The 15,718-nt window shown below is 36.6% G+C and overlaps 1 protein-coding gene across 2 annotated transcripts in view; it reads right to left on the bottom strand.

Annotated features, from left to right (window-relative positions):
* The window catches only part of igfbp2a (insulin-like growth factor binding protein 2a), a 107,044-nt gene extending 104,546 nt beyond the window's left edge, over positions 1-2,498 (bottom strand). The window contains exon 1 of one of the 2 annotated variants that reach the window (XM_051931350.1): positions 2,042-2,498. In XM_051931350.1, coding sequence (XP_051787310.1) covers positions 2,042-2,405 — 364 coding nt within the window. In that variant the 5' untranslated portion in view covers positions 2,406-2,498. Of the gene's footprint in view, positions 1-2,035 lie in introns of both variants that reach the window. The other variant, XM_028807572.2, reaches the window with a different exon arrangement.
* Positions 2,499-15,718: the final 13,220 nt, after the last annotated feature.

Genomic DNA, 15,718 nt, shown 5'->3' with positions numbered 1-15,718 from the left:
ACTTAAAAATTAACTCAGTGTTAATAAAAGAACTTTTTGTATGTTCTCAAAGAGATTTATTTCCTGGCCAACAATGCTTCCATCTGTAAATTCAATATAAAGGTCCGAGGTCGGGAAAGTTGAAACAACTCAAATATTGCGCTAAACGGTCAGTTCCAAAGTACTGTGCCAACAAACACATTTGGAGAATTTTTTTAAACCACAGGAAATCAGGCATTTAAAGAATAGATTAAACTTTATCCAAGCGTATCAAAGATAACAAACCATTGTTTATATTATTGTTTTCCACAATTCTTTTTTCACATGTTACCCCTGGAAATGGCACCTTCTAGAGGTAAAATCTTTCATCAAAAAATGAAACACATAAAAAAAAGAAAGTCAATCTGTAATTAATCACATTTAAACTTAAGAAAAGATTTTACTGTGCAATAGGGCAGTACCTCTACATGAACACAAATTGCTGACACAACTGTAGTTTTAAAAGAAAGCTGATAAACAATTTGTTCTTCAGCCCTGCATTCTAACATTCATTAAGCCAAAAATGATTAAAATGCAGGTTACCTTTCTAAACGTGAAACAGAAAAGATGATATTCCAAGCTTTACCTAGATTAATAAACAATGTTCAGTTTACTTACAAATATGCATTATATTTAATTTGGAACTTTTATTATAAATGGGTACCAAAACCCAAGAAATTGAATCTGTGTAAAGAAATGAGTGATATTGATGATCAGACACTTTTGACACTTAAAGGCGACCATCAAAACAACAATGCTTCCATCAAATCATAACAGTGCATTTTTTATGTATTATTTTAATTGAAATTACAAACTTTAAAATGTGATTACTAGACCCAAAACAAATAAACAAGCAGTGGTCTGTGCAATATTAATAGTACTGTTAAAAATATTCAACTACTAAAATAATCAGATTTAAAACTTAATCTATGACAAGAACGCAATACAAGAATAAAATATTACTATCATGTGAATAAACTTGATGGGCAAAAAAAATATTCATTTTTTTTAAATTCAGCAAACACATTTTGTATATGATTTTACAACACAGTGAAAAGTACATTTACAGTACATCTTTATCTTTTAATAAATGCAACAATCCACAAACAAGTAATAATTCAGAAAACAATTCAAACTAAAGTGACATCATTAATGTAAATACCCAGTTTTGAGTTTTACTACGTTGCATTGTTAAAAAAGCTAAATATTTAGTCGAATTAGTTAAGTTGCTCAGTCTTTGTTCCATGACTTTGTTGTGTTAACAATACAAAATGTGAAGCAGCAATTAAATATTAAATAAATACAATCCACATAACAATTACAGAAGATTTATAATTTTCAAAGACAAACATTTCCACTTTAAATCTGTGATCAAATTTGTATACTACCTACCACCATGAGTTCAATGCAGACCTATTATTAAACATCATACTTCCATCTGAACAAGATAACATTGACAAACATTACTAGGTTCTTCTCTCTCAGTAACACATACAAAGCATTTATTGGAAAGCACAGCTACCTGTGGATAGCTAAAGAAATGTTTTTCAAATAAAAAATATGGCAACAGTCAGCACTTAATTTATATGGCAGTCACAACACTTTGTCCAGTATCTGTATCAAACAGACATGCGTGTAGATCATTATGAATTCTGCTATATATTACGGGCAAGGTGTAAATGAAACTTTTCCCACTAATTCTGAAAGATAGGTTAAGTTGTGGTGTGTTTAGCTCATAAGTAAATCCTGTATAGTCCTAAATGTTCCCCTTCACTTAAAAATTATCTTTGGTAATGTAATTCGGCTATTCATCCACTGATTTACCTTGTGTGCTATAATAGAGTAGTCTATTCACTGAATTACCGCTGTTTCACAAGTGACCTCAAAATTTCATCTCTGGCGTACAACGGACTACTTTATAACAGGTGCTAGCGGTTCTAACAAATGTTTTTGGTAATCTGCCTGTAGAACAAACCCAAACCCATACGGGCATAACGGAAAAATAAAAGACACTTACCCGTACCCGTATCCATGCCATGCTCATAACTACCCTTATTCTCGCGATCGTCCCTCCGTCCGCAGCGCCCGTTGCCCTGCACCAACTCTTGCAGGGGTAATTCAGATCCCGGTTCAGGATAGCATCGGAGACCTGAGGAGCAGCGTGGAGTATAGACGCCGCAGCTCTCGCCTTGATCGCGGGCGCACACCGGGCAGCAGCCGCAGCCGGGCTCCCGCACAATCTCGGTACAGAGCGTCACGGGCAACGGGCAGCTAGCCAGGCGCTCGGCGGTGCAGCTGGGACATCGGAACACTACCTCGCCAAACGAACTGCCTGGCAGAGACAACCATACCAAAACTAAACTGCAGCTAATATACAACATTTTCATGACCGCTGATCAAGCTACAGACTAGCGGGAGCAGAGCATCAGACGGAGCCAAACTTCAGGTAAAGTGGTGTAGGGGCGGACAGGTACGGGGCACCAAGAGGCAGTCAACCGGGTCCTAACGCCCGCCTGGCTTACTTGACTTTCTTCAATGAGATACAACAATAGAGAAGCCGCGCATGCGAACAGGAGCCGCCTGCAGGCTCCCGGGAGAAATGAAACGATACGAATAAAACCGTCTCCTGTTGCCACTTGCAACTGTACTTGCGTTCAAGTTAAAATTTAAACATTGTAGCATAACAATGTCAAAGCCGTGCAGTCCGTTTCCAAACAACCCTGGGCAATACGCTAGTCCAGCGAGTCACACATACACACTAGCACACAACTAATTTGAAATCGCCAGTTACTCTGACCAGCATAGCTTTGGGGGTGAAAGAGAAAAAACGCAATACTCGGAATTCTCCTCACACGGTCGACTGGGTTGGATCCGTGAGGGGGCAGCACCACAAAGTGTGCGGTGATCTCCCCGTGAGGTGATACAGCGTTATTGATCTCTATACCGTTCCGAATAGAAATCTGAAAAAACAATTGAAAATGGAATAATTAGTAATTAATAATAAGTCCATTTCAAGGCATGCTTACTCACACCAGACCTATTTACAATTGCTCATTAAACTTATGTGCTCATTTTTAGATTATGAGCGGAAAATTAAGAGTATCTGGGGTCAAGGATGAACTGTGCCAGCAGCTACTGCAATGTAAATTTAAAAACAAAAAAACCTATGTTTTACTAAGTGAGAGTTTTAAGCTGTGTCTGATTTTAAACAAACAACAACCACTGAAGAGTCTAAATACTAATTCTGGCATCCTGAGTTGCAGAAGCACAAGGTGCCAATTTTCATATAAACTGTCCCATTTACTTTCTTTTAATCTTTTATAATTTCCCTTATCCATCTATCATTTAGTTTTCTAGACCCCTTTTTTTCATTGCAGCATCATTCAGAGTCAAAGGCTAATCCAGAACCATTGGATGCAAAGCAAAAGCAAACCATAGAGGGGATGTCAATCTGTCAAAGTGCAAACAAACACAGTCAGGGTTAATTTAGACAAATTAACCTAATACACATATTATAGGAGTGTGTGCGGGAACTGGGAAGCCTGTAGAAAAGACATGTGGAGAACAGGCAAACTTCACAAACAACACTGGATTTGTGCAGTAACAGTGCTATTTGCTACACTACTGTGCTGTCCACAATTTATATGTATAGTCTTATACTGTATAATTCAGTTGCCTGATAATACTATTAAAACATGTAACTACAATATCTAGATCATAATTTTTCAGAAGGGTTTTGTCTCACTCAGGCTCATATAATAAAAATGGTTGTTTAAAGCCAATATATTAATGCGCCATCTAGCAATGAGTAATGCAGTTGTACATCAGTGCAGGTAGTTTGTTCTGAATGGCACCCACAGATGCTGTAGGCAGGCAAATATAAAGGACTCTTTTCCATAATATTTTGGGACTTGAGTGGAAAGAGCAGGAAGTGTATGAAGACGGAGAATTGCCTAGGGAGCAGGGATGAGAAGGAACAGAAGGCAGGGCTTTATTACATACACCCTAGAGGTTAATTGTGTTCATGGAAAACCAGAAGTCCAGCTATTTAGGGATGCAGAAGAAAGTATTAAAATACCACAGAGCCAAGCTAAGCCAAGCTACAACATGCAGAGTGTCGTGGTTTTCATTTTTGTGTTTGTGCATATACTGTATTTATCGTGAAAATCAAGACTTCACACCCATATTGAAATTTCAGGTGTTACTTATATAAAACCAGAAATCTTCTTGGACCTTTTTTACTTTTGGTAAGATCTTGCAACCAGGAATGCTTAAGTGAAAATTGATTCACTGTCCCTTCATTATTTTAAAAAATGCTGTTACATTAAGTCTTAATCTCAATTTAGTTGAAGGAACCAGAGATTCTTATTTAAAATATGACGAAGTCCAGTTTTAGATGAACTTCTCTCTGAGCTTTCTCTTGGTTTAACCAATGTGCTAAGGGCCATCCTATTAGAAACATAAGGTTCATTAGGGCATGCAAGTCCCACTTATTATATATACCAAGTCTGCAATACAAGAAGGATGACTGAAGTTTTTTTGTGTTTGTGTATGTAGAACAACTAAAACTAGTTAGTTATGACATGCTCAGAAATGCAGGAGTAACTTGTGTAAATGAGTTTGCACAGATGGGTGTCTGATTGGTAACAGTATCTTAATTTATAACTGAGTACCTGATCAATGTTGTGTATCAAGTGTTTTCAAGTGTATGTTATCCATCCATCATCCAACCCGCTATATCTTAACTACAGGGTCACGGGGGTCTGCTGGAGCCAATCCCAGCCAACACAGGGCGCAAGGCAGGAAACAAACCCCGGGTAGGGTACCAGCCCACTGCAGGGCACATACACACACACACACCAAGCACACACTAATATAGAATCGCCAATGCACCTAGCCTGGAGTACCCAGAGGAAACCCACACAGACACGGGGAGAACATGCAAACTCCACGCAGGGAGGATGCGGCAAGTGAACCCGGGTCTCCTAACTGCGAGGCAGCAGTGCTACCACTGCGCCGCTGTGCCGCCCTTAGTGTATGTTATTTTAAATAAAAAAGAAACCACTTAAGCAGTGCTGCTTTGTCAGGATTATAATGCAAGCACATTAAATTAAAACTTTAAAAATGTGGTAAGGTAACTAATTCAAAAAATCATCTTTCAATGTAAACTGGTGATAATGAAATGTAAAGAGGACTGACTTTTTCTTTTCAGCTTTTTTAATTTGCAGATGAACCATGTGAGAAAAAGCCTTTACAGAGTGAAGAGAAGTGCCTGCAACCATCAAGTCAACGGTGGGCTTTGGTCCAGTTTCTTAATAAATGCTTTACTACCTCACTTATGAAGTACCACTGTGGCTGCTGGTTTTCATTTCAACAAATTAGCTTTTCTGAGGCAAAATTTTTTGTTTGTTTTTTTTTTTTAATTGACATGCTTTGTTTTTCTCACATTCTTTTAATTTAAATGTAGGCCACTCTTTATGACTTAAGTTTTATTTAAAAACTTAGAATGTTTATTGTTGTGTAATGTGGGTGCCTCAACCCATATTGGAAATTTCACACACGTTTTATTACATTCCCCCCTTAGTTATTTCTAAATAATTTTCTTGACTTATGACAGTCAACAAGGTCAAAAGTACAAATTACAAAAATGGAACTGCTAATTAAATTCCACTTCCACTTGAGAACATTAATATTCACTGTGAAAGAAAAAGGACAGAAATATTTTAATAATTTGCTTCAGATAAACTAATCAACCTTGGTAAATAAAAAACAAATCTCTGACAAAATTTCTATAAAAAGAAAAACAAATTGGTTTGGTGTTCACATACACACAGAAGAAACAGAGAAAGCACAAAATGTTTAATTAAGTTTGGAGTCTAATCGTAGGATTTGAACTAATATAAAAAAATTATTGCAACATAAACCAACAGTAATCATGTTAGTCTAATACTAAGTTTGAGAACCCTCACCCTATCATTACTAATTTATCTACAATTCAGTAAACTTAGTAACTATCTACAAATGATAATTGATCACCATTAGCATTCACTTTCACATTTGCCATTTTATTTGCAGTAAGTTCAAATATATTTTAAAAAAATGAACATCCTGAATGCTGAATTACAAGGAGGTATAGTTTGCATCTCATTTTAAGGTGAAAGAGCTTTATTATTTTTATATTAAATATCGTATTGGTCAAATCAAGGGCAGTACATTGGTTAGCACTGCTGTCTTGAAGGTCTAGGAATCAGAGTACTGCCCATGTCTAAGTAAGTCTTTACAAAGTACTTCAGCTTTGTGCCTGTGGTGGTAATGATGTTAAAGGCCAGAGTTCCACAGTCTTAGTCCTAGTTTCTTAATTAAAAGTCAACTATTGCTGCTAATGCAACATGCGTTTTTGGACTTACTGTCTCCGACTTCATTTGCTAAAGTTTGATTGATTACTCCTGGCCATTTTTTTCTATGGTTAATAAACTACTTCAATCTGCATTTGGCCCAATCACATCTTCCAGTGAAGATCGTGAATAATTCATTCACTTTTTATGTGATAAAATTAAAAACCTAAATAATTTAACTAATAAAAATTCATCCTCCTTTTGTATTTTTCTGTCTTGCCTCTCTATCCAGCTTCTTTTCCAAATTCTTACCAGATTTCCCTACACTTTTTAATGGCCTACTCTGTAAAATGAGGCAGACCCCATTCCCATCACACACTTATCAAGACTTGTCTTCATGCTATTATCCCCACTGTTACAACATCAATAAATGCATCCCTCGACACTGACTCTGTGCCAGCTACTTTGAAAATCTCTTTGGTAACCCCACTGCTAAAAAGACTAGTCTTGAGGCTGACAGCCTGAACAATTTTCAGCCTTTCTCTAACTTACCTTTTCTGTTTAAGGTTCTTAAGTGTGTTGTGGTCTCCCAGCTCTCTAGTTACTTAACTAGTAATAAGCCAATGGAGCACAGCACAGCTGTGAAACTGGTCTGCTTTAGGTAACTAATATTTGCTTGTGGCAGAAGACTCTGGGCAAGACCAGTACATTAATTCTGCTAGACCTTAGTACAGCACTTGGTGCTGTCAAGCATAGTATTGTACTGTATTGTACTGTACATTCCGGGTATCTCTGGCATTGACCTTCAGTGGCTTAAGTCATAACTGACTAATAAACAAGAGTTTGTTAGTCTTGGCAATAACAGATCCAGCTCAGCACCGGTCACACAATGAGTTCCTCAAGGCCTCAAGGCAATGAGTTCCTTAGGCCTCTACCCTTCTCTATCTACAGGATTCCCCATGGCCATATTATTCTTAGAGTTAGATTGGGTTACAATTGTTATGCAGATGATACTCAGATCTATTTTATTTAAACTGAAAGTTCATTACAGCCTTCTCTGCTCACAACTTGCCTCTTTGAAATTAAAACCAGAATGGAATATAATTCTTTAAAATTAAACTGCAACAAAACCAAAGTCCTGCTAATTGACAATAAAACTCAGCTTAAGAAAATGAGCTGCTTTTCAATCACTCTTGATGATAATATCATCAGACTTTCATCTTCCACTAGGAATCTTGGTGTCATTTTTGATTCCTCCCTTTCTTATTCTATAATTATAAATCACATCAAGAAATTTTCTTACTTCCAGCTCCATAACATAGCCTGTGTTCACTCATTCCTCTGTTATTCTGATGCTGATTAACCTGTTCATACTTTTGTTATATCCCTATTGACTACAGTAACTCCCTTCTGGCAGGTGTCCCTTCTAATATGTCATCACAGCTCCAGTTGGTTCAGAAATCAGCTGTAAGAGTCCTTACAAAAACCAGCAGCACTGAGCATAGAAAACCCATCCTGCTCCTCTTTTATGGGCTCCTTGTGTCTTACTGGACTGAATATAAAATTCTATTACTGAACTACAAAACTTTAAAAGTCCTTGCACCGGACTACATCACTAGCCTCCTCCATTACTATACTCCTGTCTGTCCACTAAGGTCCACTGATTCTGGCAATCTCATTGTGCCCCAAAATAACCTGTGCTCTATGGGTAAAAAAGCCTTCAGCTCGATGCACCCAGACTTTGGAATGTCCTCCCTAAATTAATGAGATCAGATGATCAATTCACTCTTTTAAAAAAGCAGCTTAAAACTCATTTGTTCAGGAAGGCATTTAACTTGCCCGGACATTCTGACCCTTCTCTTGGTTTACTCTCTCTCTGTCCAGATGCTCAGGATAATTTAATTTTGTATCACAAATTATGTTATTTGTTCAGGGATTTCTTATAGTATTTGTATATTTTGTTAAACAAAATTATACATTATACTCTAAATTAAAGATTTGTGTTTATCTTTACTTAGTGTTTTATGAAGATATTTTTTGTTTCCAATGTTGTATTTGCCCTGTTGTTCATTTTGAATTTCTGTGAAGTGCTTTGAATGTGTGTGCTATGTAAATAAAATATATAATAATAACAATACTTCTGTAATTTTTAGTTAAGCTTCAAAATACCAATAAGAGGCAAATAACAAAGCAACCAGCAAATCACTATTTTTTTTTTCAATTTTTCTTCAATTGAAGAAAAAAATGCACATGTCTGAATACTCTTAATTGTTCTGGTCCAAAAACCATCTGGATGACGTTCTCTAAAAATACAATGCAGAAAGATGTGATGTGCCAGAATGAGCGCAATAACAAAACATAGTTTCATTTAGAGCAGTGTTTAATTGCTAATTGTAAAATTAGCTAGTGTAAGAACCTACAGCCCTCAGGACCAACAATGAAAATCTAGAGAACAGGCCTATTTATTTAGATTCTTAAAGTTTTATTTTAGGCATAAATTATTAAATTCAATTTACCTTGTATTCAATGTACATTATCCTAAAGAAACAAGTGAAACAAGAAGATGTGGTTCAATTTCTGTTTAAAACAACAAATAAAGTATATTTGAAATGTTTGCAAAGGAAAACAAGGACTCACCTTGATGAGAAGATGGTAATTTGGTAGCCACTTTGGTATGGTCCAGAAGTATTACAAACTCTTACTTGAAATGAATGAGTCTGCTGATTTTAATTTCCTGTTTAAGGCCAGGGCATGCGTATTTGTGTAGACAGGAAAAAAAAATGTAAAAGCTATTTTTTTTTATTCGATCTTAAAATAATTAGTTTTCACTTAATGTATTTTTATTTGTTTGTTAATTTGGCACTTTTCTGTTGCTTCAAACATCCTGATTCCTTGGTTTATAATCTTCTGAGCAGATGCTGTCTGAGTGGAGTTTGCAGGTTCTTGTGTTGTCTAAATTGGTTTTCTTCAGTGTGTTCCAGTGTTTCTTTGTCATCCCCAAAAAAGGGCATGTTTGTGTAACAGATATGCTTCCAGGATAATCTTCAACCTAACCCCACAACACTGTACCCCAGTCCACTAATTTTAAATTTGGATTAAGTGGGTTTGAGAATGTCTATATACAGTATGTATGTATGAATGTATATATGTATTTTTTTTCCAGAGACTCATTATTTTATGGTTATTCTATAAAACTGAAGAGAGAATGAGTATGGCAGAAAGTATGCTAGATGGTATTACTGTGTGCATAAAATTTTATATATATATTTATTATATATTATTTTATTTATATATACAGTACTGTCATAAAGTTTTAGGCAGGTGTGAAAAAATGCTGTAAACAAAGAATGCTTTCAAAAATGGAATTGTTAATCATTTATTTTCATCAATCAACAAAATGCAGTGAATGAACACAAGAGAAATCTAAATCAAATCAATATTTGGTGTGACCACCCTTTGCCTTCAAAACAGCATCAATTCTTCTAGGTACACTTGCACACAGTTTTTGAAGGAACTCGGCTGGTAGGTTGTTCCAAACATCTTGGAGAACTAACCACAAATCTTCTGTGGATGTAGGCTTCCTCACATCCTTCTGCCTCTTCATGTAATCCCGAACACACTCGATGATGTTGAGATCAGGGCTCTGTGGGGGCCATACTATCACTTCCAGGACTTCTTGTTCTTCTTTACACTGAAGATAGTTCTTAACGACTTTGGCTGTATGTTTGGGGTTGTTGTCCTGCTGCAGAATAATTTTGGGGCCAATGATACGCCTCCCTGATGGTATTGCATGATGGATAAGTATCTGCCTGTATTTCTCAGCATTGAGAACACCATTAATTCTGACCAAATCTCCAACTCCATTTGCAAAAATGCAGCCCCAAACGTTCAAAGAACCTCCACCATGCTTCACTGTTGCCTGCAGACACTCATTATTATACCGCTCTCCAGCCCTTCGATGAACAAACTGCCTTCTGCAACAGCCAAATTTTGACTCATCAGTCCAGATAAGGTATTGCCAAGTGCTGTCTATAAAACAACACAAAATAAGTTTGTTTTTTTAAATTTTGAAATCTTAAACTAGGGCTTATATGTAGATGTTCCTCAGAGAACTTAGCACATTTCAAAAATATAACATTTATCTTTGTGATGTGAAAGTATGGTGAAAGTAGAAGTTATTACCAAATATGTGCTGGAAAAACAGAATAGACAATTTCCAGCAAAGATAAATAAATCTAAAAATATATCCAAAAAATATCTATCTGGATGGATTAATAAAGTATCTATCTATCTATCTATCTATCTATCTATCTATCTATCTATCTATCTATCTATCTATCTATCTATCTATCTACTGCATATAGTACTGTGCAAAAGTTTTAGGCAGGTGTGAAAAAATGCTGTAAACAAAGAATGCTTTCAGAAATATAAATAATGATTGTTTATTGTTATTAATTTACAAAATGCAAAGTGAGCGAACAAAAGAAAAATCTAAATCAAATCAATATTTGGTGTTACTACCTTTTGCCTTCAAACCAGAATCAATTCTTATAGGTACACTTGCACAAAGTCAGGGATTTTGTAGGATTACAGTCAGGTGTATGATCAAACAATTATACCACCAGGTGCTAATGATCATCAATGTCACACGTAGGTTGAAACACAGTCATTAACTGAAACAGAAACAGCTGTGTAGGAGGATTAAAACTGGGTGAGGAACAGCCAAACTCTGCTATCAAGGTGAGGTTGTGGAAGACAGTTTCATGTCATGGCAAGATTGAGCACAGCAACAAGACACAAGGTAGTTATACTGCATCAGCAAGGTCTCTCCCAGACAAAGATTTCAAAGCAGACTGGGGTTTCAAGATGTGCTGTTCAAGCTCTTTTGAAGAAGCACAAAGAAACGGGCAACGTTGAGGATTGTAGACACAGTGGTCGGCCAAGGAAACTTAGTGCAGCAGATGAAAGATACATCAAGCTTATTACCCTTCGAAATCGGAAGATGTCCAGCAGTGCCATCAGCTCAGAACTGGCAGAAACCAGTGGGACCCAGGTACACCCATCTACTGTCCGGAGAAGTCTGGCCAGAAGTGGTCTTCATGGAAGAGTTGCAGCCAAAAAGCCATACCTCCGACGTGGAAACAAGGCCAAGCGACTCAAGAATGCATGAAAACATAGGAACTGGGGTGCTGAAAAATGGCAGCAGGTGCTCTGGACTGATGAGTCAAAATTTGAAATATTTGGCTGAAGGCAGTTTGTTCATTGAAGGGCTGGAGAGCGGTACAATAATGAGTGTCTGCAGGCAACCATGAAGCATGGTGAAGGTTCCTTGAACGTTTGGGGCTGCATTTCTGCAAATGGAGTTGGAGATTTGGTCAGGATTAATGGTGTTCTCAATGCTGAGAAATACAGGCAGATACTTATCCATCATGCAATACCTACAGGGAGGCGTATGATTGGCCCCAAATTTATTCTGCAGCAGGACAACGACCCCAAACATACAGCCAAAGTCATTAAGAACTATCTTCAGCGTAAAGAAGAACAAGAAGTCCTGGAAATGATGGAATGGCCCCCACAGAGCCCTGATCTCAACATCATCGAGTGTGTCTGGGATTACATGAAGAGACAGAAGGATGTGAGGAAGCCTACATCCACAGAAGATCTGTGGTTAGTTCTCCAAGATGTTTGGAACAACCTACCAACCGAGTTCCTCCATAAACTGTGTGCAAGTGTACCTAGAAGAATTGATGCTGTTTTGAAGGCAAACTGTGGTCACACCAAATATTGATTTGATTTAGATTTCTCTTTTGTTCATTCACTGCATTTTGTTGATTGATGAAAATAAATGATTAACACTTCCATTTTTGAAAGCATTCTTTGTTTACAGCATTTTTTCACACCTGCCTAAAACTTTTACATAATACTGTATGCTACAAGTCTGAACAATTGTTCATGTGGTGAGAGGCACATTACAGCAAAGAGAACACATCACACAGATATGCAGAGCTACTGAAGGTAATATGCACAGTACAGTGCACACAATAATGATCATTCCTTTGTCAAATACTGAGCTAAGAAAATGCATGACTAAGGCAAATGGCAATTTAAAAATCACTAAACCTATGATTCAAGATAAATTTAGTAAATTAGTAACATAATGAGGACTGACTAAAATGAATGAGATTGGTCTATTAAACTAGGCAAATTTATTTGAGCAGGAGGAAATCACTATATCTCAAACTGTGAAGATGAACTTTTTTGATGGGAACCTATAAAGAGTCTCATCTGTTTTTGATTAAAGACCTTTTTAAGGATTTAACAAACTAAATGTTAATAAAGTTTAAGAATTCTGAAACACTGTTAACATTGAAATCCATGTGGTACTTTTATTGTGTTTTTTCAATTATAGAATTGTCTTAAAAATATAATTAAAATTGTAATATCAGATTGTTTATTAATTACTGTGGGAGTGGCATGGTTATGCTGTAATATTTAGCAGAACAGCATCACAAATCCATTTACCAGGATTCAATTCTTGGCTTAATCAGTTAGTGGGATTTTCATATTCTCCTTGTGTTTTTGCCTTGTTTCCTACAGCTACTCTAGTTTGCTTAATTTACCAACTCTAAATATAACCTTCATAAATGAGTGAGAGGATGCATGTATTGAGTTTCTTTCCACCTAGGGTGTTTTTTAATATTGCAATCAATGCCTTTAGAAAAGCTCTTCCAACCCAGTAATGTTAAATGTGGGTTCAGGAAATTTCTGCACTTATGGTATTAATGCTGAATACGTACTTACAAACTCTAGACTAGGGAATATTTTCTTATTCTTATGGCTACCAAATTCCAGGAGAGCAAAACCATTTCACTCTGCCAATTTACACACATAAAAATATGTTTAAAAAAGTTAACTCTTATGTCTGTGGCTGAGTTCTCAGAATTTATAAAATGCCTCTTCCTTTGCCTGAAACAGCTTCCAAGTGCTTTTGGCACTTAGTCAAAATAGAGAGAAATTAAAGACTAAAAATCACATTGTCAAAAAGATATATAAAGGAGCACAAAATAGCAATATTACATGTAAATATACTGATCCTATGATAAGAATTTTGTGAAATGTAGTAAATAACAAAAAGGGCATATAGTACATAATAAAGAAAAAATGTCTGCCAAAGACAACACATGACAACCAATTTAGAAAGTTCTGATATTTTTTTGTGCATGTTGGTATCATTTTCTCTTTTTAATGTGTAGATTTAATTATTGTGTATTAGTCATTTACTTCTTTTGCTTTTATTACATTACTTATTGGCTGATTTTTTCAGTTCAAGTCTGTATCTTGGGATTATTTTAACTCTTTTGTTGTACTAAAGATATTTTGCTCATTAGGAGCCAAATTGTGTAGGGAGATATGTACATTAATAGTTTAGGATCAAATGAGGAAAGTAAGCTTTTTCAGGCACTACTCTATTATCATTATTGATTCTCCCCTACATTCTGAGACTCCTTTCCAAGTATGTGCAAAACACTGAGAAGAAAAGAACAGTAAGACTTGATCACTGCCAAATGCAACAATTTTTAACTGCAGTATCAGCATCTACACCTACAACTCTAACATGAGAACCTTAAATTAATCTAATTGACCTTCATCCTTGGCTTATATGCCAAAACTGATGATGCAGCACTTATATTTGCATTTAGATTATTCCCATGTTTCAGTAATGAGCTTGACAAGATCATGATTATTTGCTTTTTGGAATTTTTTTTTCATCGTTTTTATAATTGTCACCATTATTTTGGAGATGGCAGTTTGTGTTTTGTTCTTTTTTATTGCTGTCTTTGCATGGCAGGAGCCATGTTGCTTATGGTTTCTATGCTTACTAATAATCATGTGACATGAGGGTCACATGATTTATTGTGTCATCAGGTCCATCATCTGTATAAGATGGTGGCACACTGTTCTGAGTTTCCAAAATCTTTCATTTGCATAGTTCCAACTTTTTATTTACATGCTTCAAAGAACTGTTTTTTTTTAAGAAATTACTTTCTGTAATTCTATTTGGCTGTTTAAACTCACTTACCTTTTCAGATTAAAGATTTTTGTACTAAATTTTAGTTGTTAACAAAATTCATTTTCCTTTTGACTTCTTTTTCTATTATTTTTATTGTGCATATATTATTCACTTCAAAATGTACACACCAGTTTAGCTAGATGCCTTGTGTGATAAGTGGTCTGTGGTGCTGTGCTGATTTTAAATCAATAATAGTATCCTACAAAAGTGCAGGCTCTAATTGGGCACAAGCGTGCTTTGCTCAGAAGACAGCTGGAGGTGCCTGCCTGATCATGGAGACACGTGTCAGGCAGGTTCCTCATTGATTCCTTGGAGGACGCAGCATATTTGCACCTCCTCCCTGTGGGAAGCATTAATATGAGAGGAGCCTAGGACAGCAATGAAGAAAGGACAGAAGCAGAATCGTGAGAACAGCATCAGGAGGACAAGCAGGATGAACTAACCAGCTAGGGTGAGAAAGGCAATGTGGTGGATGTCCCTGCGACGGAGCGAAGGATTGCCTCACCAGGGGTGGATCATCTCCAGTGATTTACTGTTGTTGACTAGGAGTGATTGTGGTAGAGTCCTATCCCAGGGATCCGAGATACGTCAGGGGTGCGAGAAAGAAGACTGGAAGACAACTGACCGTGAGCGGTCTGACCAAAGCCGCTTCTAGCAGCCAAAATAGGGGCCAGGCAGGTGAGGGCCATGGCTGCCGAAGTTTCTGCCAGCTGAGCGAGCAATGAGTGAGCTGGGGAGGCGAAGAAGTAGTTGTGCTGGACTTGTCTATGCATGGAAATGAACATTTTCCCAATGACTGTTAGTTTTTATTCTCATTTTAAGTCTTGTTTTTAATCTCAAGGATTGACACCCTTTTTAAGGATTATTTATTTTTTGAAGAGAGCACTGTACTTTTTGGACACTGTTTGTCTTTTGCTGGTTTAAATAAAAGCACTATGTTCACTTTTTGCATCAACAACAACAACATTTATTTATATAGCACATTTTCATACAAAAAGTAGCTCAAAGTGCTTTACATAATGAAGAAAAGAAAAATAAAAGACAAAATAAGAAATTAAAATAAGGCAACATTAGTTAACATAGAAAAGGAGTAAGGTCCGATGGCCAGGGTGGACAGAAAAAACAAAAAAAAAACTCCAGAAAGTTGGAGAAAAAAATAAAATCTGTAGGGGTTCCAGGCCACGAGACCGCCCAGTCCCCTCTGGGCATTCTACCTAACATAAACAAAATAGTCCTCTTTGTAGTTAGGGTTCTCACGGAGTCACTTGATGCATCCACCCCTTGCTTTGAGTGA

Source organism: Erpetoichthys calabaricus, chromosome 8 (genome assembly GCF_900747795.2).
Source record: "Erpetoichthys calabaricus chromosome 8, fErpCal1.3, whole genome shotgun sequence".
Classification (NCBI taxonomy): domain Eukaryota; kingdom Metazoa; phylum Chordata; class Cladistia; order Polypteriformes; family Polypteridae; genus Erpetoichthys; species Erpetoichthys calabaricus.
The sequence above is the reverse complement of the archived record's forward strand: the minus strand, read 5'-3'. Positions and strand labels throughout refer to the sequence as shown.